The 24,913-nt window shown below is 51.2% G+C and overlaps 1 protein-coding gene across 1 annotated transcript in view; it reads left to right on the top strand.

The window, feature by feature from the left end:
* Window positions 1-23,518, top strand: part of ADCY1 (adenylate cyclase 1) — a 106,733-nt gene extending 83,215 nt beyond the window's left edge. The window contains exons 15-20 of the mRNA XM_053218751.1: window positions 11,996-12,108; window positions 12,566-12,712; window positions 13,220-13,318; window positions 18,754-18,868; window positions 19,918-20,042; window positions 21,755-23,518. Of these exons, the coding sequence (XP_053074726.1) occupies window positions 11,996-12,108; window positions 12,566-12,712; window positions 13,220-13,318; window positions 18,754-18,868; window positions 19,918-20,042; window positions 21,755-22,081 (926 nt within the window). The 3' untranslated portion in view covers window positions 22,082-23,518. The remainder of the gene's footprint in view (window positions 1-11,995; window positions 12,109-12,565; window positions 12,713-13,219; window positions 13,319-18,753; window positions 18,869-19,917; window positions 20,043-21,754) is intronic.
* Window positions 23,519-24,913: the final 1,395 nt, after the last annotated feature.

Genomic DNA, 24,913 nt, shown 5'->3' with positions numbered 1-24,913 from the left:
TGTTGTATTATTTATTTTTGTTTTTATTTTATTAACTTTTTTTTAATGTTTATTTTTGAGAGAGAGAGAGAGGCAGAATGTGTCGGGGGGAGGGGCAGATAGAGAGGGAGACACAGAATCTGAAGCAGGCTCCAGGCTCTGAGCTGTCAACACAGAGCCTGACATGGGGCTTGAACCCACAAACCACAAGATCATGACATGAGCCAAAGTCGGATGCTTAACCAACAGCCACCCAGGCACTCCTTATTTATTTTTGTTTTTAAGTTTTTACTTAAATTCCAATTAACATACAGTGTAATATTAGTTTTAGGAGTAGAGTTTAGTGTTTCATCACTTACACATAGCACTCAGTGCTCATCATAATAAGTGCCCTCCTTAATGCCCATCACCCATTTAACCCATCCCCCACCCACCTCCCCTTCAGCAACTCTCAGTGTGTTCTCTGTTGTTAAGAGTCTGGTTTTTGGCTTGCCTCTCTCTCTTTTTTACCCCCTATGTTCATCTGTTTTGTTTCTTAAATTCCACATGAGTGAAATCATATGGTATTTGTCTTTCTCTGACTGACTTGTTTCTCTTAGCAAAACACACTCTCGCTCCATGCACGTCATTGCAAATGGCGTAAGTTCATTCTTTAAAAAAATTTTTTTTTTAATGTTTGTTTATTTTTGAGAGGGAGAGAACATGAGAGGGGGAGAAAGGGGCAGAGAGAAAGGGAGACACAGAATCCTAAGCAGGCTCTAGGCTCTGAGCTGTCAGCACAGAGTCCGATGCAGGGCTTGAACTCACATGACCTGAGGTGAAGGCAGATACTTAATAGACTGAGCCACTAAGGCACCCCAAAACTTCATTCTTTTTGATGGCTGAGTAATATTCCATTCCATCTATATACCGCATCTTCTTTATCTATCAGTCAGTGGACATTTGCGCTCCTTCCATAATCTGGCTATTGTTGATAATGCTGCTGTAAACATTGCGATGCATGTATCCCTTCAAATATGTATTTTTTTAATGTTTCCTTATTTATTTTTGAGAAAGAGAGGTAGAGACCAATCAGGGGAGGAGCAGAGAGAGAGAGAGAGAGAGAGACAGAATTCTGAGCAGTCTTCGCACTGTTGGCACAGAGCCCAATGTGGGGCTCAGTTCCACAAATGATGAGATCATGACTTGAGCTGAAACCAAGAGTTGGACACTTAACCAACTGAGCCACTCTGGTGCCCCGTTCACATCTTTATTTTTGTGTCCTTTGGGTGAATATCTAGTAGTACAGTTGCTGGATTGTATGGTAGTAGTTCTATTTTTAAACTTTTGAGGAACTTCCATACTGTTGTCTAAAGTGGGGGCACCAGTCAGCATTCGCACCAGCAGTGCAAGAGGGTTCCCCTTTCTCTGCATCCTCACCAATATCTGTTGTTTCCCGTGTTATCAATTGGAGCTATTATGACAGGTGAGAGGTGGTATTGCACCATGGTTTTGATTTGTATTTCCCTGGTGATGAGTGATTTTGAACATCTTCTCGTGTCTGTTGGCCATTTGGATGTCTTCTCCGGAGAAATGTCTATTCACGTCTTCTGCCCATTTCTTAACTGGATCATTTGGTTTTGGAGTTGGATTAGTTCTTCATAGATTTTGGATACTAACACTTTATCAGATATGTCATTTGCAAATATCTTCTTCCATTAAGTAGGTTGCTTTTAGTTTTGTTGGTTGTTTCCTTCATTGTGAGACTCTTGATGAAGTCCCAATAGTTCATTTTTGGTTTTGATGTCCTTGCCTCCAGAGCCGTGTTCTAGTAAGTTGTTCCAGCTAGTGTCAGAGAGGTTACTGCCTTTGTTCCCCTCCAGGATTTTGATGGTTTCCTATCTCACATTTAGGTCTTGAATCCATTTTGAATTTCTTTTTGGGTATGGTATAACAGAGTCGTCCAGTTTCATTCTTTTGCATGATGCTGTCCCGTGTTCCCAACACCATTTGTCTTTTTCCATTGGATATTCTTTCTTGCTTTGTTGAAGATTAGTTGACCACATAGTTGCAGGTCCATTTCTGGGTTTTCTGTTCTGTTCCGTTGATCCATGTGTCTGTCTCTTTTTGTGCCAGGACCATACTGTTCTGATCACTACAGGCTTTGTAATGTAACCTAAGTCTGCAATTGTGATGCCTCCAGCTTTGCTTTTCTTTTTCAGCATTTCTTTGGCTATCAGGGGCCTTTCTGGTCCCATATACATTTTAGAATTATTTTAGCTCTGCAAAAAATGCTGGTGGTATTTCAATAGGGATTGCAGGCAATATGTGGATTGCTTTGGGTAGTGTTGACATTGTAACAATATTTGGTCTTCCAATCTGTGAGCGTGGAATGTCTTTCAATTTCTTTGCATTATTTTCAATTTCTTTCATAAGTGTTCTATAGTTTTCAGAATACAGATCTTTTACCTCTTTGGTTAGGTTTATTCCTAGGTATATTATGGTTTTTAGTGCAGTTGTAAATGGGATTGATTCCTTGATATCTCCTGCTGCTTCATTATTGGTATATAGAATTGTAACATATATGTACATTGATTTTATATCCCGTGACTTTAACGAATTTATGTATTCTAGCAATTTTTTGGTGCGGTCTTTAGGGTTTTCTCCATAGCACATCGTATCATCTGCTTATAGTGAAAGTTTGACTTCTGTTTTGCTGATTTGGATGCCTTTTGTTTCTTTTTTGTTGTCTGATTGCTGAGGCTAGGACTTCCAGCACTATGTTAAATAACAATGGTCAGAATGGACATCCCTGTCTTTGTTCCTGACCATAGAGGAAAAGCTCTGTTTTTCCCCATTGAGGATGATATTTAGCTATGAGTTTTTTTGTAAATTGTCTTCATGATGTTTGAAGTATGCTCCCTCTATCCCTATTTTTGTTGAGTTTTTTTTCCCTCCAGTTTATTTATTTACTTTGAGAGGGTGGGGTGGGGAGAAAGTGAGCAGAGGAGGGGCAGGGAGAAAGGGAGGGAGAGACTCCCAAGCAGACTCCTCACTGAGTTTGACGTGGGGCTTGAACTCATGGGTCGTGGGATCGTGACCTGAGGCAAAACCAAGAGTTGGACACTTAACCCGACTGAGCCACCCAGGTGCACCGCTGTTGATTTTTTTTTTTTTTTTAATCAAGAATGGATACTATATTTTGTGAAATACTTTTGCTGCATCTATCGAGAGATCATAGGTTCTTATCCTTTTATTTTGTTAATGTGGCATATCATGCTGATTGGTTTGCAAATACTGAACCACACTTGTAACCCAGGAATAAATCCACTTGATCGTGGTGAATGATTTTTTTCATGTATTGTTGGGTTCAGTTGGCTAGTATCTTGTTGAGAATTTTTGCATCCACATTCATCAGGGATATTGGCCCGTAATTCTCCTTTTTAGTCCAATCTTTGTCTGGTTTTAGAGTCAAGTTAACACTGGCTTCGTAGAATGAGTTTGGAAGTTTTCCTTCCATTTCTATTTTTTTGGAACAGTTTGAGAATAGGTATTAACCTATAATGTCTGGTAGAATTCCCCTGGGAAGGCATCTGGCCCTGGACTTGTGTTTGTTGGGAGAATTTTGACTAATGACTCAACTTCTTTGCAGGTTATCAATCTTTTCAGATTTTCTGTTTCTTCCTGTTTCAGTTTTTGTAGTTTATATGTTTCTAGGAATGCATTCATTTCTTCCGGATTGCCCAAATTGTTGGTATATAATTGCTCATAATATTCTTTTATAATCGTTTGTATTTCTGTGGTGTTGGTTGTGACCTCTTATCTCTCTTTTGTGATTTTATTTATTTGGGTCCTCTCTCTTTCTCTCTTTTCTTTTTGAGAAGTCTGGCTTGGAGTTTATGCATTTTATTAATTCTTTCAAAGAACCAGCTCCTGGTTTCATCTATTCTACTGGTTTTGGTTTGTTTGTTTCCATATCATTTATTTCTGCTCTAATATGTATTATTTCCCTTCCTCTGCTGGCTTTAGGCTTTATTTGCTGCTCCTTTTCTAGCTCCTTTAGGTGTAAGGTTAGGTTGTATACTTGAAACTTCTCTTGTTTCTTGAGTTTAGAGCTGTATTGGCAATATACTTCCCTCTTAGGACAGCCTTTGCTACGTCCCAAAGGCTCTGGACCATAGTGTTTTCATTTTCACTTGTTTCCATATATTTGTTTTATTTCTTATTTTCCTGGTTTAGCCATGCTTCCTTTAGTTAGCATGTTCTTTAACCTCTACGTATTTGTGGTCTTTCCAATTTTTTTCTTGTGGTTGACTTCAAGTTTCGTGGTGTGGTCAGAAAATATGCATAGAATGATCTCAGTCTTCTTGTACTTGTTGAGGCCTGATCTGCGACCTAGAATGTGATCTATTCTGAGAATGTGTGTGTGCACTTGAGAAGAATGGTATTCTGCTGCTTTAGGATGGCATGTTGAATATATCTGTTAAGTCCATCTGGTCCAGTGTGTCATTCAAAGCCATTGTTTCTTTGTGGATTTTCTGCTTAGATGATCTGTCCATTGTTGTAAGCAGGGTGTTAAAGTCTCCCAGTATTATTGTATTATTATCATTTAGTTCTTTTGTGTTTGTTATTAGTTGATTTACACATTTGTTTTCTGCCAAATTGGGGGCATAAATATTTACAATCATTAGATCTTCTTGGATAGACCCCATTATTATGAAATAGTGCCCTTTTTCATCGTTGTTACAGTCTTTGGTTTAAAATCTAGTTTGCCTGATATAAATATGACTGCTTGGCTTTCTTTGACTTCATGATAGATGGTTCTCCATGCTCTCACGTTCAATCTGGAGGTGTCTTTGTGTCTAAAATGAGTCTCTTGTAAGCAGCATATGGATGGGTCTTGTTTTTTGGGTTTTTTTTTTATCCATTCTGATACCCTGTGTCTTTTGATTGGAGCATTTAGTCCATTTACATTCAGAGTAATTATTGACAGATATGACTTTAGTGCCATTTTATTACTTGTTTTGTCATTTCTGGAGATTTTTCTGTTTCCTTTCTAGTCTTTGTTGATTTTGGTCTCTCCCACTCAAAGGGCCCCCTTTAATATTTCTTGCAGGGCTGATTTAGTGGTCTCCAACTCCTTTAGTTTTTGTTTATCTGGGAAACTCTTGATTTCTCCTTCTATTCTGAATGACAGGCTTGCTGGATAGAGTATTCTTGGTTGCATAGTTTTGCCATTCAGCACAACTGAATATATTGTGACACTCCCTTCTGGCCTCACAAGTTTCTGTGGAGAGATTTGCAGCTGGGCCTTATGGGTCTTCCCTTGTAAGTTAGGGACTTGTTTTGTCTCGCTGCTCTTAAGAGTTTTTCTTTATCACTATACTTTGCAAATGTACCTACGATATGTCTTGGTGTTGGCCTGCTTTTATTGATTTTGATGGGAAGTCTCTGTGCCTCCTGGATTTGGATGTCTGTTTCCTTACCCAGACTGGGGAAGTTTTCAGCTATAATTTGCTCAAATAAACCTTCTGCCCCCGTTCCCCCCTCGCTTCTTCTGGGACTCCTATCTTATGAATGTTATTAAGCTTTAAGGAGTTGCTGAGCTCCTCAAGTCTGCATTCATGATCTAATATTTTTCTTTCCCTCTTCTTCTCAGCTTTATTATTTCCCATAATTTTGTCTCCTGTATCACTTATTTGTGTCTCTGCTTCTTCCGCCTTCGTTGTCGTTACAGCCAGTCAGTTTTGCTGATTGCGTTTTTCATTTTGGCCTGATTGGTTTTGAACTTTTATCTCTGCGGTAGGGATGTCCGTGGTGTCTTCTATCCTCCTCTCAAGCCCAGCTAGGATTCTCACGATTATTAATTTAAATTCTGGCTCAGGCATATGACTTACATCTGTGCCTAGACCCCTGGCCGTGACCTTTCCTTGTTCTTTAGGATGAATTCCTCCATCTTGGAAGCTCATCTAGGTCTGTGCCTTCTTCTGTGGCTGCGGAAATCCTGTCATATTTCCTGCTCCCGAGAGCGGTGGCTTTATTAAGAAGGGGTTACATACTGTCCAGGGCCTGGTGCATGGGAAAGTGTCTGTGGTCTGGGCTGTGTGCTCTCTGTTGCTGTGTTTTGGCCGCTGTCTCCCTGAGCTCAGCCCTCTGCAGAGTTAGTCCTTGCCTGCTGTGGGCAGTGCTTGGACCTTGACCACAGTGTGATGAGTTTGAACTAGGTGTGTTCTGATCTTCTTGTTAAAAGAGGCTAGGTCCTATGTCTATTAGAGCTGAAGCTTTGCAGCCCTCTGTGGTCAGTAAACTTGGTGCATGTGGGGGTTTGTGCTGGTCTTTGGGGGGAGGGGCCTGCTGCTCCGGTTCTCGGCACACTTGCCCTAGAAAAAAGCAGCACCTGCGGGGTGCAGGGGGGCAGGACTTGGCGTAAGCAATTTAGGCTGCCACTGTTGGCTCTGTGCCATTTCCTGAAGTTGGTTTATGCTGAGGGGTGGGGGAGAGAAATGGTGCCAGCCCCCTCGCTCGTCCTTGAAGAGGGGAGTTTGCACCTGCTGCTGTCCAGGAAGCCCTCCCAGAAGAGCGGACAATCTCCTATCACGTGTCTGTGTCTGGGCCATTTGCCCACCCGACAGCGCAGTGCATCTTGGGCTCTATCCCTGGAAGGCCAGCTGAATTTTAAAACTCCAAACCTTGTGTGGTGCAGACCTGCTCCAGTCCTCTGGGGTAGGGTCTCACCGCACTGGGACTGATGCGTGTTTGTCCCAGGAGGGCCATCGCAGCAAGGCGCAAGAGCTCGGAGTTTGGAGTAAAGCACAACAGAAAGCCGATGTCCAGGGGAGCTGCCCTCAGCAGGTGTCTCTGCCCCTGTGCTGATGAACAGGGCAGCTCAGTGGTGCCCGCTGGCTCTTTTGTCCCCAGAGAGGCAATGCCACCTCCCCCAGGTGTGCCCTAAGGAGGGGGAACCATCTGTCCCAGCGTGTCCCAGGGCATCCTCAGATCACACTGTCTGCTGCAGGGCTTCTGCCCTGCTTCTCCACGAGCACACTCAGGGCTCCACAGCCGCCACGCCATGGACCCCTAAAACCCCAGTCTTTGAGCCCCGCTGGTTGTAAAAACCCATGATAGATAGTCAGCCTGTCTTGTTTTCCCCATCCATGGCTTTGGGGAAGTATTTTCCTTGTGTGATCCCCTGTGGCTTTCTCTCTCTTTCGCCTGTCTCTGTGACCTCTTTCTCCCTCTCCTCTGCAACACCCATGATCCTTTTCTCCCCTAACCACGTCTCTGCACCTCCTACCTTCCACGATGTGGCCTCTCCTCACCCTCCAGTTGTACCGTTTGTTCTGATCGTCCTCAGAGCGATTTATTGGGTGTTCAGAGTGATTTGAGATCTATCTGGCTGTGTTTGAGGGATGAGGTGAGCCCAGTGTCCTCTCCCTGCTCTGCCGTCTTAGCTCCTCCCCTGTTGTATTGTTTCAGTGGGTACTGACCATCGTCTGTCTTCAGCTGAGGATATTCCACCTTGCAGAAGCGTATGTTTCTTCCTCCCATGCTAGGTTTTTGCTGTTGACATCATAGATTTTATGTGTACGTGTATTATGAACTCCAACGTATATTTTTCCATCATAAACGTTTCATTATATTTAAAGCCGTCTTATGAGAAGAAATAGTATTTTTTTATTTTTTATTTAAATGTTTATTTTTGAGAGAGAGAGACAGAGCATGAGCAGGGGAGGGGCAGAGAGAGGGAGACAGAATCCAAAGCAGGTTCCAGGCTCCGAGCTGTCAGCACAGAGCCCGACGCGGGGCTCGAACTCGTGAACTGTGAAATCATGACCCGAGCCAAAGTTGGACGCTTAACTGACTGAGCCATCCAGGCGCCCCTAGAAGTGATAGTATTTTTAGTACCCACATAGTTATGATTTCTGGTGCTTTTCATTCTTCTGTGAAGGTCCAAGTTTCTATCTGGTATCTGCCTAGTTTCCTGAGGGACCACTTTTAACATTTCTTGCAGGTCTGATGACAATTCATTCTTTCAAATCTTGTGTGTCTGACAAGGTCTTTCTTTTGCCTTCGTGATTGAACGATACGTGTGCCAGGGATAGGACTGTAGGTTGATGATGCTTTTTCCCTTTCATACTTTAAAGGCATTCTCTACTCAGTTGGTTAAGTGTCCAACTTCGGCTCAGGTCATGATCTTGTGGTTCGTGAGTCCGAGCCCCGCGTCGGGCTGTGTGCTGACAGCTCAGAGCCCGAACCCAGCTTTGGATTCCATGTGTGTGTGTCTCTCTCTCTATGCCCCTCCCTGGCTCGTGCGCGTGCTCTCTCTCTCACAAAAATAAACATTAAAAAAAGTTTTTAAAGGTGTTCCCTGGCTCTTGTCTGGGGTCGTTTCTGGCAATTTCCTGCCATCTTTATGTGTGTAACATGTCTTTATATCTGGTGGCTTTTAAGATCTGCCCTTTATCCCTGGTTTTAAGTGGCTTGATTGTGATGCATGCTGATATCGTTTTTCATTCTTTTTGGCTTGAGGTTTGTGGAGCATCTTGGATCTGTGGGTTTATAAGTTTCCATTAAATTTTGGAAAATTTCATCCATTATTTTTCTGATGTTTTTCTGTCACTCTCTCTCTGTCAGGGGCCCTGACTCCGCATGCATCAGGCCTCCGGAAATTGTCCCACACCTCACTCACACTCTGTGCGCGCTCTGTTTGAGCCCCGTGTCAGGCTCTGTGCTGACAGCTCTGAGCCTGGAGCTGCTTCAGAGTCTGTGTCTCCCTCTCTGCCCCTCCCCTGCTCACGCTCTGTCTCTCTCAAAAATAAATAAACATTAAAAAAAATTAAGGAAAAAAAGAACAAAAAGAGGAAGATTCCAGCCTCTTTTACCAGACTGTTGTGCTGGGACATTAGCCTTCTGCCCTTGGTTCCCCTGGTTGTCGGCCCTTGGGGCTTGGATGGAACCCCCACCGCCAGCTCTCCCGGGCACCCAGCTGGTGGAGAACAGAGGTGGGACCTGCTCAGCCTCCATGATCCCGTGAGCCACATCCTGGTCACAAATCTCTTTTGACGTCTGCACGTGCCCTGTTGGTTCTTGTCTCCTGAGGACCCTTGTGCAGCATCAGCAGCTCTGTTCACAGGGTTCTGGAAATGAAAACAAGCACTTTCCCACTGTTTGAAGAACGAGCTGGCCATGAGCACCTGCCTCCAGCCAGATATCACCTCCAGGAGGAGGCAGGGACATCACTTCCCAGGAAGAGTGTGACTGGCTGTTCATTTTGAGCGAGCACAGCCTTGATTGCAGGCGCTGGGAGGGTCTGCGGGGCTGGTTGGTTGGACAAAAAGTCTTTGCAGCACTTTGTGGGAGTCACGGTAACTGTCACGGCACACACAGCCCACCGGTCACCAGCGTCAGCCGATCTGGGACTTGCCAGGTTATGTTGTTCTGGTTTCTTCTGTTTATGGAGAGACGGTGCTCCCAGCCTGTCGGCCCTTCTCGGAGCCACGTGCCTGTTGGTAGTTGCACCCTGGGGAGTAATTTCCGAGATGCCAGCTCCTGCGTTCTGTCCCTTAGGGTCCAAGGTCAGATTTTGACGTGTGAGAAGGGAAATGCCTTTGGAAACAAGTGCTCGCATGGAGGGAACAGCTTGACGGTGGGTGTGGATGTGTCTCCCGTGTGTTGACAGGAATGGCATGTGTCACCCACACCCGCTCCTTCCTACCAATACTTACAGTTTCCTGGCCGGAAGAGGATTTCAGTGGGTTTTCATCTAATTTGTTGTAAACATAACAACACAACTTCCTCCGCTTAGTTTATAAGAAGATGGAAATTTCCCCATTGCATTTAATGTAAACCTTCGCACCTGGGGATGGATTGAAAAACAGACAATGATTTAGTTTTTATTAAAAAAATTTTTTTAATGTTTATTTTTTGTAAGAGAGACAGAGCACGAGTGGGGCAGGGGCAGAGAGAGAGGGAGACACAGAATTCGAAGCAGGTTCCAGGCTCTGAGCTGTCAGCACAAAGCCCGACATGGGGCTTGACCCCACGAACCGTGAGATCATGACCTGAGCTAAAGTTGGATGCTTAACCGACTGAGCCACCCAGGCGCCCCTCAGACAATGATTTTTTTTTAAAGAGAGCTACTCTGATGGGCTGTAAATCTCCATGAATTGTTAAGTCTGTTGAAATAAACTGAACGTAAGTCCAAAGCTTTTGCTCACAAGGTGATAAGCCAAGATTCTTTATTTTACAAAGTTAAAGTGTATGTAGTTACATTGCTTTTCTAAAGGTATCATTAACACAAACAGTGTTTCAGGGACAGCAAAATTTTTAGGGCCAGAGTAAAACTGCTATCGTAAAACTACTGTTTACTTCCTTTTTATCTCCTCCTGCAAAAAGCTTTCTTTTGTGGCTGTCAGTGCACACGTGTCACGGGTAATGAGTTGCGTGTGTCCTAGAGGACGTTCCTGGCTTGCTTCTGATGCTCCCCTTGCTCTGATGGCAGTGGCCTCCCCCCTGCAGAGGCTGGCTCCTCTCCTAGCTTGCTTCTGGGCTCCCTCTGCTGTGCCCCCTACCGCCTGACTGCCCACTGTGAGGGGGAAGTGGAACCTGTCCCGTCTCCAGGCTCCTGGATAACAGACGGCCCGGGTTGTTTCCCCAGCGCACCCCCAGAGGAGGCCCGGGGCCCTCGGCCCGCCGTGCTGTCCCCTGCGCTCCAGGCGTCCCCCGCGCTCCGGGCGTCCCCCTGTCCCGCTGCCACAGCTCTGCCTCTGGGAGCCCCCACTTCTCACTTTAATTGGTAAATGTTTTACTGAGTTTCCTGGAACGGACAGTCCAGGTTGAGTAGATAGCACACATTCCCCTAACTGTCGACGAGGAGCGCGGTCCCTAAAATTGAGTATTTTACATCCATTTTACGATGAGGAAGCCGGAGCGTGTCACCTGATCATGCAGTGGGGACTGGGGAGTGGTGCCCAGGACCCCCAGCTTTGAAGGCCAGGCCGCAGGCTGCCAGCGGGGCCTCACTGTGCCACTGTCACTATCCCCAGAGTCCATGGGGCTGATGCACCCTAGAAATGTTCCCCGAGCCACTCCTCTCCCAGGTCGGGCTGGATCCAGGATGAGTGGCCAGCGGCCACCTGGTGGCTCTGGTCCCTGAAGGCCGGTGTGGCTGCCACAGGCTGCTGGGCGGGGTTGCTGCCATGGGCTTCATTAGTCTGTGCGTGGCCCTGGCGCTAAGAGGTCCCCCCGCCCCCCGCCCAGCAGCAGACCCCAGTGGGGCCCCGCTGGGCTTCACCCCTGCTCCAGGGAGTCTGCATGTGCTGGATCTGTCCCCCGCCCCAGGTCCCCCACCTAGGTGCCGCACCCCAGGTCCCCCACATGTCTCATGGTCTGGACTCCAGAAGGTGGCTGGGCGTGTACTCTGGAAATGGGGTGAAGGTCCTACTGAAAGTTTGAATCTCCCCATTTCCCCTTTGAAAGTTCCAGCTGATCAGCACTGGGGACTTAACCCAGAAATTCGTGGTTCCTCTGGGCCCCAGTGACATTGATGTAACTTCTCTGCCCAGTGGGGGTGGAGAGGAGCCTGTGTAGACCATCGATCGGTGCCCTTGGGGTTTACTTTGGGTGGTTAGAGAGACCCAGGCGTTTTAGGAAAGGGATCCATGGCATTTGTGCGCAGTGGCAAGACAGGTATCATTCAGGGCCATTGGGACAGGGACAGAACAGACAGGCGGGGGCTTATCACCAAGGAAGAGGCAGGGAATCATCGGACAGAAAATCCCAAAGGGGAAATGTTGGGGCTGAGGGGTCCGGTTGAACTGACCTGGCAGGGTTCTGGCGGAAGGTAGGACAGGACATCAGACATCACGCAGGGTTGAGGGGCTGAGGGTCCCCCTCCTAGGTCAAGGGCGGGGGTGTGGCTGGACTGATGGTCCTGAGGAGAGTAGCTGCGCCTGGCTGGGAGGGGTCTGGGGGAGCCTACGCGGGGTGTGGGGGAAGGCAGTGCTCAGTGGGTGACGCAGGGTCTGTCCCCAGGCAGAGGAGGAGAGAGATGACATGGAGAGGGTGAAGTTGGACAACAAGAGGATTCTCTTCAACCTCCTGCCGGCCCACGTGGCTCAGCACTTCCTCATGTCCAACCCCCGCAACATGGTGAGTCTGCTTCCTGCCCCCCCACCCCACCTGCTCCGGCCGGGGTCCCACCCGGAGTGACCCTCCCATCATGTCTCTGCTTAAAATCGCAAAGCACCAAGGCTGGGTGGGTCCCCTCTGCCCACGCCCAGGCCACAGGTGGGGCTGGGCCCTGGGAAGCCCCTGGGATTGGTCCTGGGAGGGAGCATAGCAGCCTCCACCCTGCCTGGAGGGAGGGTGGGCTTCAGGAACCCACCACCCGGCAGAGCAGGGCTCACAACTGTCAACTCAATAATAGGCTTGGCCAGCGCCTTAGACCCCGAAGGCTGAAGGCGGGGCCAGCTTGACCGGCTTTGGCTAGAGAGCATCCAGGGTTCCAGGGCTGTTTTCCTGTCCCCCACCACCCACTCCCCTGGTCCCGCGTGCTACCCCTGGCGCCATGGCTGGGCGCCATGGCTGATCTGAACTTTGCCCCCAGGACCTGTACTACCAGTCCTACTCACAGGTGGGCGTCATGTTTGCTTCCATCCCCAACTTCGACGACTTCTACATCGAGCTGGACGGCAACAACATGGGGGTGGAGTGTCTGCGTCTCCTGAACGAGATCATCGCAGACTTCGACGAGGTGAGGGCCGCTGGCCGCTGTGGGGCTGCGTCTGCACTGTGCCCGCCATGTGGCGCGCTCCCTGCACACGGAACCAGGAGGAGGCTCATACATTCTGTCCCCCCGGGGGGTCCAGGCAGACCCTGACCCTGGAGGAGGGCCCTTCGCCACCTGTGGGCACTGAGCTCCCGTGGCAGGTGCTGACGCCAGTCCCCTACCTAGTAAATGGGGTGTTCGGGCTGACGACCCTGGGGTCTGCACCTGCCCCGCTCCCTGCCCTGGGGCGTCTCCTCCAGGTGACCTTGAGGTCACCACTGCAGGACGCCTGCGCTCTGTGCGGTCCCTCCTGGGCTCCTCTTTCCCACGCCCTTGCCAGAGCCCCTCAGATCGCCCCAGACCTTGTCTGGTGCCTGCGACAGACAAGACACACTGCTTCTCAGCACTTGCTCCCCCTGCCCTGTGCTTGCTGTCAAAGTGGCTTCTCTGAGATGTTATGTAACGTTGAACAGTTTTGTGTTTTAAACAAAGCTCATGGACAAAGACTTTTACAAGGACTTGGAGAAGATCAAGACCATCGGGAGCACCTACATGGCCGCTGTGGGGCTGGCGCCCACCACTGGGACCAAGGTGAGTGCCGCTCGGGGACTGGGTCCCAGTTCTGCCCCAGACTGCTCCGGAACTCTGGGCAGGCTCTGCACTGAGCCCCAGTCTGCCTGATAAGTGGGTCAGAGCAGCGGCCCGTGGGCTGTCCATCCAGTGGCCAGCTGTCTCCAGACACACTCCCCCATAGAACATCGGCACCAAGGCCAGTCACAGGGGTTCCTCCAGACCTGCTCCGCCCCACTGGCCCCCTCCCCACCAGCCCTTTTCCCTCCCCACCAGCCCTGCTCCCTCCCCACCAGCTGCACCCCAGTCCTGCCAGCCGGGCACTGTGGAGTGTTCCCCTTTCCCAGTGCAGAGCTGTGAATAATGTCTTCAGGTTGCCTCTAAAAAAATAGGCAGGAAAAGAGAGGAAGTTGTCAAAAAAAATGCAATGAATGCAAAACAGTTATAAATATGGGAGATACTAATTCATAATAATCCATTGATTATTATGTCAGTAATCATTTTAAATGTGAGTGGAAATATGCCAGTTAAAGGAGACTGACAGAGTGGCCAAGAGCATAAGACCCAGATATATGCTTTATTTATTTGTTTTTAAATGTTTATTTATTTTAGAGAGCACGAGTGGGGGAGGGACAGAGAGAGAAGGGGACAGAGGATCCGAAGTGGCCGCACTGACAGCAGAGAGCCCCGTGAAGGTCTTGAACTCACAAACCTTGAGATCATGACCTGAGCCAAAGTCGGGCGCTCAACCATCTGAGCCACTCCGGTGCCCCAAGAAACACACTTTAAAGACACAGATAACTTAAAAATAAAGGATGTAGAAAGATATACCCTTTTAGCACTAATAAGACAAAATTCAAGTAGTGATCTAATTTCAGACAAAGCAAACTTCAGATCAAGGAAAATTATGAGACAGAAATAAAGAGGGAGACTGTAAAATGATAAAGGAGTCAATTCTCTAGGAAACCATAACAATCTTTAACATGTATATATCTAACAACAGTGTGTCAAAATATGTAAGGCAAAAACAGATAGAATCACGGGGAAGAATCGAACCCACTGTTACAGTTGGAGACTGCAGCACCCTTCTTGGTCACTGGCAGGTCCAAGGGGGCATCTGCAAAGATGGTTGAACTGAACAGCATCATCAAGCACCTGGATGTAATTGGCACCCACAGACAACTCCATCCAACAACAGCAGAATACACATTCTTCCCATGCTCAAGCGGAACACTGACCAAGATAGAGCACATAAAACGCACCTTCATGAGTCTAAAACAATTGAAATCATGTAAAGTGTGTTCTTACACCCAAATGGAATTAAACTAGAAATCTATCGATAGGGACATAGTTGGAAAATTCCAAACTATTTGCCTATTAAGCAACACTTGTCGAAATGACATGAGTCAAAGAAGAACTCTCAAGAGAAGTCTTAAAAACGTGTTGAACTAACTAAAACTGGAAATACAATTGAACAAAACCTGCGAGATACAGCAGGCCCTCCGAAGGAAACTTACGTCCCTGAAGTCATATATTAGAAAAGAAGAATGATCCCGAATCAACTGTGTAAGCTTCCACCTTGGCAAACTACAGAAAGGAGAACAGTATAAATCTGTGGTGAGCATTGGGGGAAACATCAGAGCACAATCAATGAACTTGAAAACAGGTAAGCACCAAAGAAAATCAATGGAACTAAAAGCTGGCTGTTTGAAAAATGAAAAAAGTTTATAACCTCTAGCCATGCTAACTGAGAAAAAAAGAAAACACAAGTTACTAATATTAGAAATATTCACTTGTACTGAATCAATGGAAAGTAAAAGGATGAAAAGGTATGTTATGAACAACTCTCTGCCCACAAATGTGATAATCTGGACCAAGTGGACCAATTCTCTGAAAGGCACAATCTACCAAAACTTGAACAAGGGGAAATAAAAAAATATTAGCAGACCATATCTATTAAAACAATTGAACCAATAATTGGTAACCTTCCAAAACAGCACTGGGTCCAGATGGGTTCATTGAACATTTAAGGAAGAGATTACACAAATTCTATAAACTCTCTTCCAGAAAATAGAAGTTCCTAATTCATTTCTTTCTAACTCATTCTATGGATCCAGTATTACAATAATGCGAAAACCAGATCGATTACAAGGAAGGAAAATCACAGGCCAGTATTTCTCGTGAGTATGGATGTGGAAGTCTTTGACAAATGTTCGTTGACTCCAACATTGTATGAAGAGAATAATACACCACAAACAAGTTGGATTTATTCAGAATACCAAGGCTGGTTCAACATTTCAAAATGAGTTAATGAAATTCACTGTATCCACAGGATAAAGAAGAGAAATCACATGATCATGTCAATTAATTGAGGCAGAACAGCCATTTTGACAACATCCAAACTCACTCCTGATTTAAAAAACAACAAATGTAAGGAAACTCTACAAATAGAAACCTCGTGAACTGGGTAGAGAACATCTACAAAAAGGTGTAGTTTAGTATCATACTTAATGATGACAAACAAAGCCTCATGCTCATGTCAGGAGCGTGGCAAGAATGCTCTGTCACCACTCCTAGTCAACGTTCATACTGGAAGACTTAGCTAGTGCAATAAGACAAAAAAAGGAAGTTAAAGTATACAGACTGGGGAGGAGAAACTGTTTCTTCACAGATGACATGATTATCTATGTGGAACATTAAAAAAGAATCTCCCAAATGTCTATAATAAGCAACCACAAGAAACAAGATTAATAAAGTCACTTCCCTACATACCAGCAATGCCCAAGTGGAATTTGAAATTAAAGAGTGCCACTTATATTTGCATACCCCCCCAAGTTAAATACTAGGTACACATTTAAAAAATAATTACAACAAGATCTCTATGAGGGCAAGTGTATAACTTTGATGCAAGAAATCGAGATCAAACAGGTGTAGAAGGAACGTTCCTGCATAGGAAGACTCAAGGTCAAGAGGCCGGTTATTGCTGACCTTATAGATTTCCTGCAATCCCGCTCAAAAGTCCAGCGTGTCACTGTGTGATATTGACCAGTTGGCCCTAAGTTTACATGAGGCAAAACACGCAGAGCCGTTAACACAGGACAGCAGAGGTGGAACAGAGTTGGAGAACTGAACTACGGACTTCAGGGTTGCTAGAAAGAAAGCTGCCATGAGCAAGACCGTGTGGTGTTGGGGAGAACGGACAACTAGATCAACGAAATGGAATAGAGAGCCCAGACACAGACCCCCATTGACAGAGTCAACAGTTCTTTGACAGAAGAGTGAATGGAGCAAAGGGAATCTTTAGCAAACAGTGCCAGGACAAGTACACACCTGTATTTAGAGAGATGTTAACACAAAATGGGTTAAATTACATCAGAATGGATCATAGACCTCAATGTGAAGGGCAGAAGTGTTAAACATCTAGAAATCACATGAGAAAATCAAGGTGACCTTGGGTTGGTGTTAAGTGTTTATTTATTTTATTTTTTAAAGCTATTTTTTTTTACATTTATTTCTGAGAGACAGAGAGAGACAGAACACAAGTAGGGGAGGAGCAGAGAGAGAAGGAGACAGAGAATCCAAAGCAGGTTGCAGGCTCCGAGCTGTCAGCACAGAGCCTGATGTGGGATTTGAACTCACAAACTGTGAGATCATGACCTGAGCCGAAGTCGGACCCTTAACTGACTGAGCCACCCAGGTGTCCCCAAGCTATTTTTTAATGTTTATTTATTTTGAGAGAGAGAGAGTGAGCGTGAGCAGAGGAGGGGCAGAGAGAGAGGGAGAAAGAAATCCCAAGCAGGCACCACACTGTCAGCGCAGAGCCTGATGTGGGGGCTTGATCCCATGAACTGTGAGATCGTGACCTGAGCCGAAATCAAGAGTCGGGTGCTTCACCGACTGAGCCACCCAGGCACCTCTGTGATCAGTGTTTAGATGACCCATGGAAAAAATCATCATTACGTTGGACCTAACTGAAAATTTTAAATATGTGCGGGAAATACTATCATGAAATGCCAATCTACAGACTGAGGGAAAATCTTTTCAAACCACCTCTCTGATAAAGGGCTTGCATCAAACCCTAACTCAAGAATAAAACAACCCAGTTAAAAAGTGGGCACAAAATCCAGACATGTTGCTTGCACATGATGAGTAGGCATTGGAAGAGATATTCTGTATCAGGCGTCTGCAAGGAAATACAAATTAAGACAATGGGACACCACCGCACACTGATTAGAGGGGCCAGAACCTTGACGACGCCCAGCGCTGGCAAGGACGCCGAGTGGCAGGGACGCTCACCGCTGGTGGGAGCGCAGAGTGGGGCAGCCGCTGTGGGGGACAGACAGTCTGGCGGTTTCTTACAGAACTAAATACACTCTTACTGTACATTCCAGCAATACTGCTTGGCATTTACCCAAAGGGACAGATGACTTAGGGCCACGAAACATCTGACACCGATGTTTACAGCAGCTCTGCTCATAATTGCCTAAACCAGGGAGCAGCCAGGACGCCCTTCGGTAGGTGAATGGATAACAGACTACGGTCCGTCAGCTCTAGAAAGAAATGAGCTCTCACGCCACAGAAGGACATGAAGGAACCTTGAATGCATCTTACTAGGGCAAGAAGCAGATCTGGAAAGGCTACGTACTGTGTGATTCCACTTACGGGAGATTCTGGAAGAGGCACAACCATGGGGACCTGGAAGGATTAGGGGTTGCCAGCGGGGTTGGGGGAGAGGGATGAACAGGCGGGCATGGGAGCTGGCGGGACAGTAAAACTACTCTTGTGGGTGCACGAAACTCTGCATTTGGGAAAACGCATAGAACGTACACACATAATATAAACTGTGGACTTTAGTTGACGATAGTGAATCACCGTGGGCATATCAGTGGCGACAAAGGTCCTGACGCAGGATGTGAACAGTAGGCAAACTGTGGGGTGGGGGCAGGGGCACAGCCTACGGGACTCTCTAGGCCATCTGCTCTATTTACCAATAGACCTTAACCCGTTCGGACAAGAGTTCAGTCAGTTAAGTTTTTTAAAGCGTCTGTTCCCTTTATTTGAGGACTAGTAAAATACCCGTAAACAGAGAAAAATGAGAAACCTTGAACTGTCACAAGAACAGAAAAACCTGACGGTTGTCTTTGTTTTACACAAGAGGGGCTGTCTCAAATGAATATATTTTTAAGTTTATTTTGAGAGAGAGAGAGCATGCGCTTGAGTTGGGGAGGGGTCCAGAGAGGAGGAGAGAAAGAATCCTAAGCAGGCTCTGTGCCAGCAGCGCACCCACAACCCCGTGGGGCTGACACCAGGCCACCACCCAGCCTGCAGTGGGTGGGGCGCTGCTGTGCCCGTGGGTTCAGGTTCTGCCCCTGGCGGGGTGCCCGTGGAGTGTCCCAGCCCCCACATGTGGTCGCACCCCCCAAGTGTGGTAACCGCCCCCCGTCTGCTCTGTGCAGGCCAAGAAGGGCATCTCCTCCCACCTGAGCACACTGGCTGACTTCGCCATCGAGATGTTCGACGTCCTGGATGAAATCAACTACCAGTCTTACAACGACTTTGTGCTCCGTGTGGGTATGTGGCCTCGGACGCCAGCACGCTGCTCCTGCCCCACCCAGGGCTTGGTGGCCTGGCCCCTCCTGTCCAGGAGGGAGGGCAGACCTCCCAGGGGCAGCCTGGGGGCACAGGGACAGCTGCCTCTGAAAGGGTCCTGGGACCTGGACCTGAGACCCAAAGGGTTGCTGTTGAGCTCACGAAACACTTAAGTCCACTCGTGGTGGGCGGGGGCGGCAGGGTGGGGGTGGGGGAATGCTCCAAAAATGGTTGCTTGTGGTGGTTCTAGAATTCAGACGTCCAGTGTCCAGTAAAAATCCTAAGAGCTAGGCTGAGCGTGAGGGTGACGGCAGGGGTCTGCGGAACCTGGCGCCTGCCCGGCCCGAGTCCCTGCGTCCTGCTCTCTCCTCTGGCCGGGACTCCACCGCGTGTAGTGACGTGGCAGGAAACAGAAATTCTGTTCCCGCTCCCCCATGAGGACCTAGCAGGGAGCCCGGCCCACCAGCTGTGGGGGAAGTGGCCCTTGGGCCCCTGTCTGGGCCCCACGTCCTGCACACCACACCGGCACCCCACTGCTGGGCTGGGACGCAGTGCCTGTGGCTGACCCAGAAAAGTGTGCGGGGTGCGGTGTGGGGCGACGTGACGTGGCCTCTGCAGGGCCAGGAGGCCCCAGTTCTGGGATGGCTGCAGGGGTGATGGGCACTCGGACCTTGAGCCACGTGAAGAGAAGGGGGCCTCTGTTCCCCACTTCAGAGCACCCTGAAATAGCGTGAATGGTTCCGGGTCCCAGACCCTACAAGACCTGCGGGGTCACAGCCAGGGAAATGGAAGGGGACAGCAGTGTGGGGGAGTGCACTGCCATCCCGAAAGGCCAGGCGTCTGAGCAGTGTGGGGTCTCTGTTCCAGGGAACGGGATTCAGGATGAGGACGGGGCCGTACGCCCAGGCTTCCAAACGGCCCCTTCGGACTGGACACTGTGCCAGGATCCCCGGGACCCCACGACCCCAAGAGGGGCAGCTCCTGCCCTTGGAAGCCTTCCCGGTACTGACGGTGCTGACGCTGTTTTCCAGGCATCAACGTGGGCCCTGTGGTGGCCGGGGTGATCGGGGCTCGGAGGCCACAGTACGACATCTGGGGGAACACAGTCAACGTGGCCAGTCGGATGGACAGCACCGGCGTCCAGGGCAGAATCCAGGTCAGTTCACCACGAGTGCCAAGGCTGGGAGACCAGGCGCAGGAGGCGGGGGCCGGCCTGGTGGGAGTGGGTGGCCCTGAGCCCCAGGGCCTGGCAGGGACGGGATGCCGCCCAGCACAGTGTGTCCACAGCCTGTGGGGCGTGAGGTCGTTGCTGTCTGGTTTGCTCTGTGGCCGCGGGGGTTGGCTCCCGCATGGCTGTGTGCAGAGTTGGGGGCATGGTGAGGGCTGGGGTCCCAGTCAAGGACAGTGAGCCCCTCTGGCATCCAGGACCCTGCCCACCTGCCCGGCTGCCTTAGAGGGAAGGGCTTCCTGGGGTTTTGAAGGGCGGGTGCCGTGAGATGCCTGGCCCTGACCCCCTGGACCGGCCACCCCAAGGCTTGGGGGCAGTGACAGCTCTTCCCAGGTGTGCAGGGCTGTGGGTGGCTCTTGGGACCTTGGTCAGGTTTGCGGGGGCTCACACCACAGGCCCTGGGGCCTTGGGGGGAGGAGGCCTGTCCCTCTGTGTGGCTGCTGCTGGCCTCTGGGGGCCCATGGGACCGGGACAGTGAATGCAGGGCGCTCTGTCAGCAGCCCCGGGTCCAGCACTGGCCTCCCCCTCTGCCCTGATGCCTCGCAAGGTCCTCGAGAGCTGTGTAGAGGCTGCCAGCTCCCCGGCATCTGTGTGTTCAGTTGTTCCTCCCACCGCCCCCCCCCCCCCGCCCCTGCCGCCAGCATCCAGCAGGTGCTACGTTCCTCTCAGGTGCCTGGCAGGCCCTTGGGTTCCTGGGTTTAAACTGTCAGGAGAGCTGTGCCCAGCACAGGGCAGGATCCCCTGAGGTGTGTCTGCACGTCTGCAGTCCTTCCTTCGAATTTCTTTTATTGTTGCACACTTTCCCGCATCACCGTGTGTGGTTCGTGAACAGCTCGAAGGCACTGAGTGACCCCACCTGCCATCCAGGACCCTGTGGCCTCCCCAGGACAGGTCACACGTGTGGGGGGACCTTGGTGAAGCCAGGCCACTGTCCCAGGTCCACTAAGTTTCCAAAATCAGATTCCGGCAAGCCCCCGCCATAGACTGTGGCCGTTCTCCACGAAGTGCCTGCCTCCCCCGCCCCACTGTCATACCACAGGGACTGCCCTTCCGTGGCCCCGCCCCCATGCTGCATGTGGGTCTCTGCGAGTCCTGCGTGGCCACATTCTGACCCAGGTGCCCGCTTCTCAGGGTCCCAGGGCTCTGACATGCCCTGACCACCTCTGTTCCCGGAGACACTTCTTCTGCCAGTGGCCCCTCACTCGGGCCCCCTCCCGTGTTGAGCACTCCCGCCAGTAAACGCTTCTTATGGGATCCTTCTTCTGCTGGGTCCCAATTGGACATTTGGTTCTTTCCTCAAAGAAGCGAGCGAGGGCCCCAGATGTTAGCGATGCAGGTTTGTGTGTCCCGCCCCTCACTGTCAGCCGCTGGAGCTGGTCCTGCCCAGGCATCCGGCTGGTGCCCGGGCCTCCCCCTGGAGAGCACTGCTTTCTCCTGCATGCCCGTGGCTGGCTGGTGTGCAGGCGGCCGAGACCCCGGGCTGTCCCTTTGGGGATCCCCGGGGCCCCTCGGGTCCCCGGCTCTCTATGATGCTGGAGACAGGCTATGGCGGGTGGAGGAGGGAGTCTCCGGGCGGCCCTGCCCCCAGGATCCTCGCCCGCCGACCCAGAGGGGTGCCCGCTTGCTTTCCTCCGCTGCAGGTGACCGAGGAGGTTCACCGGCTGCTGCGCCGGGGGACCTACCGCTTCGTGTGCCGCGGGAAGGTCAGCGTCAAGGGCAAGGGTGAGATGCTGACGTACTTCCTGGAAGGCAGGACGGACGGAAACGGCTCCCAAGCCAGGGAGCGGAAAGTGTGTGGCTACGGGCGAGCCGGCCTCCAGGGCAGACTGGGCACAGGCCCACCCCCGGTGTCCTCCATGGCCGGCCTCCCGGTCAGAGCCGGGATGGGGGCTCTGCAGGGCTCAGGGCTCCCCCCCTGCCCCTACGGCCAGCACCTGCCCCCCGGAGCAGCTGGGAAGGAGGCTTAGCGGAGCCCACGCTGGCTGCCGGGGGCTCAGGGCACAAATGTGCGGGGCGTCTGGGCCTCGGGGGCTCCAGCAGGGACCAGCCCGGCCGACAGCCAGGCCGGGTGCCAGCGGCTGGGCTGCGGAAGGGGAGCTGTCCAGGCATGACCCGAAGCAGCCGGGCAGTGACGGGCCAGGGGCAGCCCTGCCCGCGTGGACTTGAGGCTTTCACAGGACTGTGCTCGCGCGGTCCTCTCCTCGGTGGCAGAGAAGGAGCAGCTGCCTGGGAGCGGCCGGGTCAGTGTCAGGCTCTGGGCCCTTCAGGACATCCTGCGGGGCTGCAGGCTTCCATTCAGCCAGAGCTGCGGAGCTGTGGCCGGCGGGCGTGAGCGCGAGTGTGCCCCTAGGCAGATGCACCATGAACCCTGTGTGGTGGGGCCTGCATGGACGGAAGCCAGGCCTTGCTCGGCAGGGCTGTGAGGGCAAGAACATGGCCCAGATGGCTGGGCCCTTGATGGGCGGTTTTGGGGAGAACAGACAAGCCCCCTGTCTGGCTGCGCAGGCGGTGGGGACACCTCCTTCCAGAACAGTCTTTGCTGAGAGCCAGAGGCGGGTCTTCTGGAACTCACGGGCCCCCGAGCCACGTCTCCGTATCAAGACCAGCGTCCTCCCTGTTCTGCGCTGTGCTGTCCCTTGACCCCTGACGGCACCGGTTCCTACAGACCCCGGCTGTTCTGGTCACTGTGCTGGTCATCTTGGTCTCCAGTACTTACAACATGAGCCTGCATGGATTTTGAAACAAGTGAACCTCACGACCCAGAGAGAGCTTCTAGGGCGGAAGAACCAGCGGCCAGACGGGGAGTCTCGGAGTGAGTTTCGGGCTGCACGTGCGGGTGTCTGGCCCCCTGCAGGGAACTGTGCGGAGGTCTGGGAGTCACCTATGTGCGCAGGGGCAGACCGAGGACGCCGGGATGTGCTGCTGGGGGCACAGGGCAGCAGCCGGGGGAAAGGACGGACCAGAAATAACTGGACGAGACATTCGGGGGCCTCAGCTCTGACCGCAGGAGGAAGGCCGTTTTGGCACCGGAGGGGGGTCTGGGCAGACAAGTCCATCTGGGGACCAGTCCTGACCTGCAGCTCCAGCATGCAGTGCGGGGGGCTCTGAGGGACTGAAGCCAGTGAAGGGGCCTGGGGGTCCTGCTCCCGGGGATGTCCCCAGGCTGCTCCCGCTGGAGGCCTGCGAGGCGTGGCATGCTCCGTGGGGGGCGACCCTGCCCAGCCGTGTTGCGGGGCGGGGGCTCTGCGGGGCAGTCCGCGCAGGTTCAGGACAGAAGTGGGTGGGTGGACAGCCTCCCTCCTGAGAACAAGCTGTTTGCTGGCCAGCAACAGCCATCGCTACATTGACAAGGTCTCAGTGGCCCGGCCTGCACACCGCCCCCCCCCCCCCCCCCCCCCCTGCACTGCCCACATTTAGAGACATGGCATGATTCCTTCAGGGGAACCTGAGTCACCTCAAGAGTCTTGTGAGCATGTGGCCCGTGTGCCTGTCTGCACCCAGCTGCAGGGTTGGGGACCTGGCCCGCCTTCCACCCAGGGCAGGTTGGGGGCTGGGGAGCGGTGGATGGCACTGTGGCCTGACCTCGTGAACGTGCTCTGTCACAAGACAGAGCGGACTTTACAGGAATTGAGGGTACGGGCCTTCAGCTGAGGCAGGGTCCTGAGTTCCCCGGGTGGCCCCAGTGGGACCGCGTGTCCCCTCGAAGTGGACGTGGGGGCCGGGCGGTCAGGATGGCCCAAGCATGAAGTTGTTAAAGATTCGGGGCCCCAGCCCTCAGCTGGCGGAGATGGGTTGGTGGCTCCCCAGACACGCACGGCAGATTCCAGAGGCGGGTGGACGCCCATGGGACTCTCAGTGGCCCTCTGGCCTCGCTGGGCCCAACCCGGGGTCCACGGAACCAGGAGCAGCCGACCTCTGTGACCAACTCCGGCAGCGAGGCTCCCGCCTCCACGAGCGAGCGACCGTCGGTCACCAGCGGCTCAGCCCCACGGCTCCCTGGGGTGCAGGATCCGTGTGCCGCCTCAGCGGTCGCTGCGTGCCATCTTCCTCCGTACTTTGGATGGGACTGTAGGATATTGCCTTACTTGTTTTTACTCTTGTACAGCGTTCATGGACAAACGTTAGCCTTTCGCGTGGGGTCCTCTCTGAATTATTTGAGATGCTCTGTAAACAGCACAGTGTTTCACACGACACCCCTTCGCTCCCACCAAAAATGAGAACAGCCCGTCACCGTGCGAATGACACCCTTTACCCAGACGTGCGATGTCCCCAAGGCCCCGCGTCTCTGCTTGGGGAAGCCACGCCCTGCTTGGGGGGCACTTTGGGGTGTCCCTTGGCGCCCCTTCTGTGTGCTGCTTACACCCAACCTCAGTAGACTAGAGAGCAACCCCAAACTTCCAGATGCTTCCACGGACCATGGGGCCGAGTGGTCCACTCCACAGGGTCTGTGTCCTGCAGGGCAGCACCCCCCACAGACCAGGTCCCCCGAGCCTGCACTTTTATCAGACTCCAAAGCCACCAGAGCTTCCAGACACCTTCTGTCACTAGAAGCAATAACAACTTTAACATGTGGAACCAAGCCCGGTGCAGAGCAGACCGGTAACTCAGACACAAGCCATGTGCACATGTGTGCCCAAGTCGAGCCATGCTATGGGGGGCCGACACCTCCAGGGCCCCCCCAGCCCCTCCTCCAGACCCAGCTCAGGCTCCTCCATGGGTTTGCTGTCGGTGCCCCGGGCACAGGGAGCAGAGGGACACAGGGAGGGCAGGCTGGGGTCTGTGCACATCAGTGACTCCCC

The sequence above is a fragment of the Acinonyx jubatus genome, chromosome A2 (assembly GCF_027475565.1).
Source record: "Acinonyx jubatus isolate Ajub_Pintada_27869175 chromosome A2, VMU_Ajub_asm_v1.0, whole genome shotgun sequence".
Taxonomy (NCBI): Eukaryota; Metazoa; Chordata; class Mammalia; order Carnivora; family Felidae; genus Acinonyx; species Acinonyx jubatus.
Note: the sequence above shows the minus strand (reverse complement) of the source record. Positions and strands in the feature narration are given on the sequence as shown.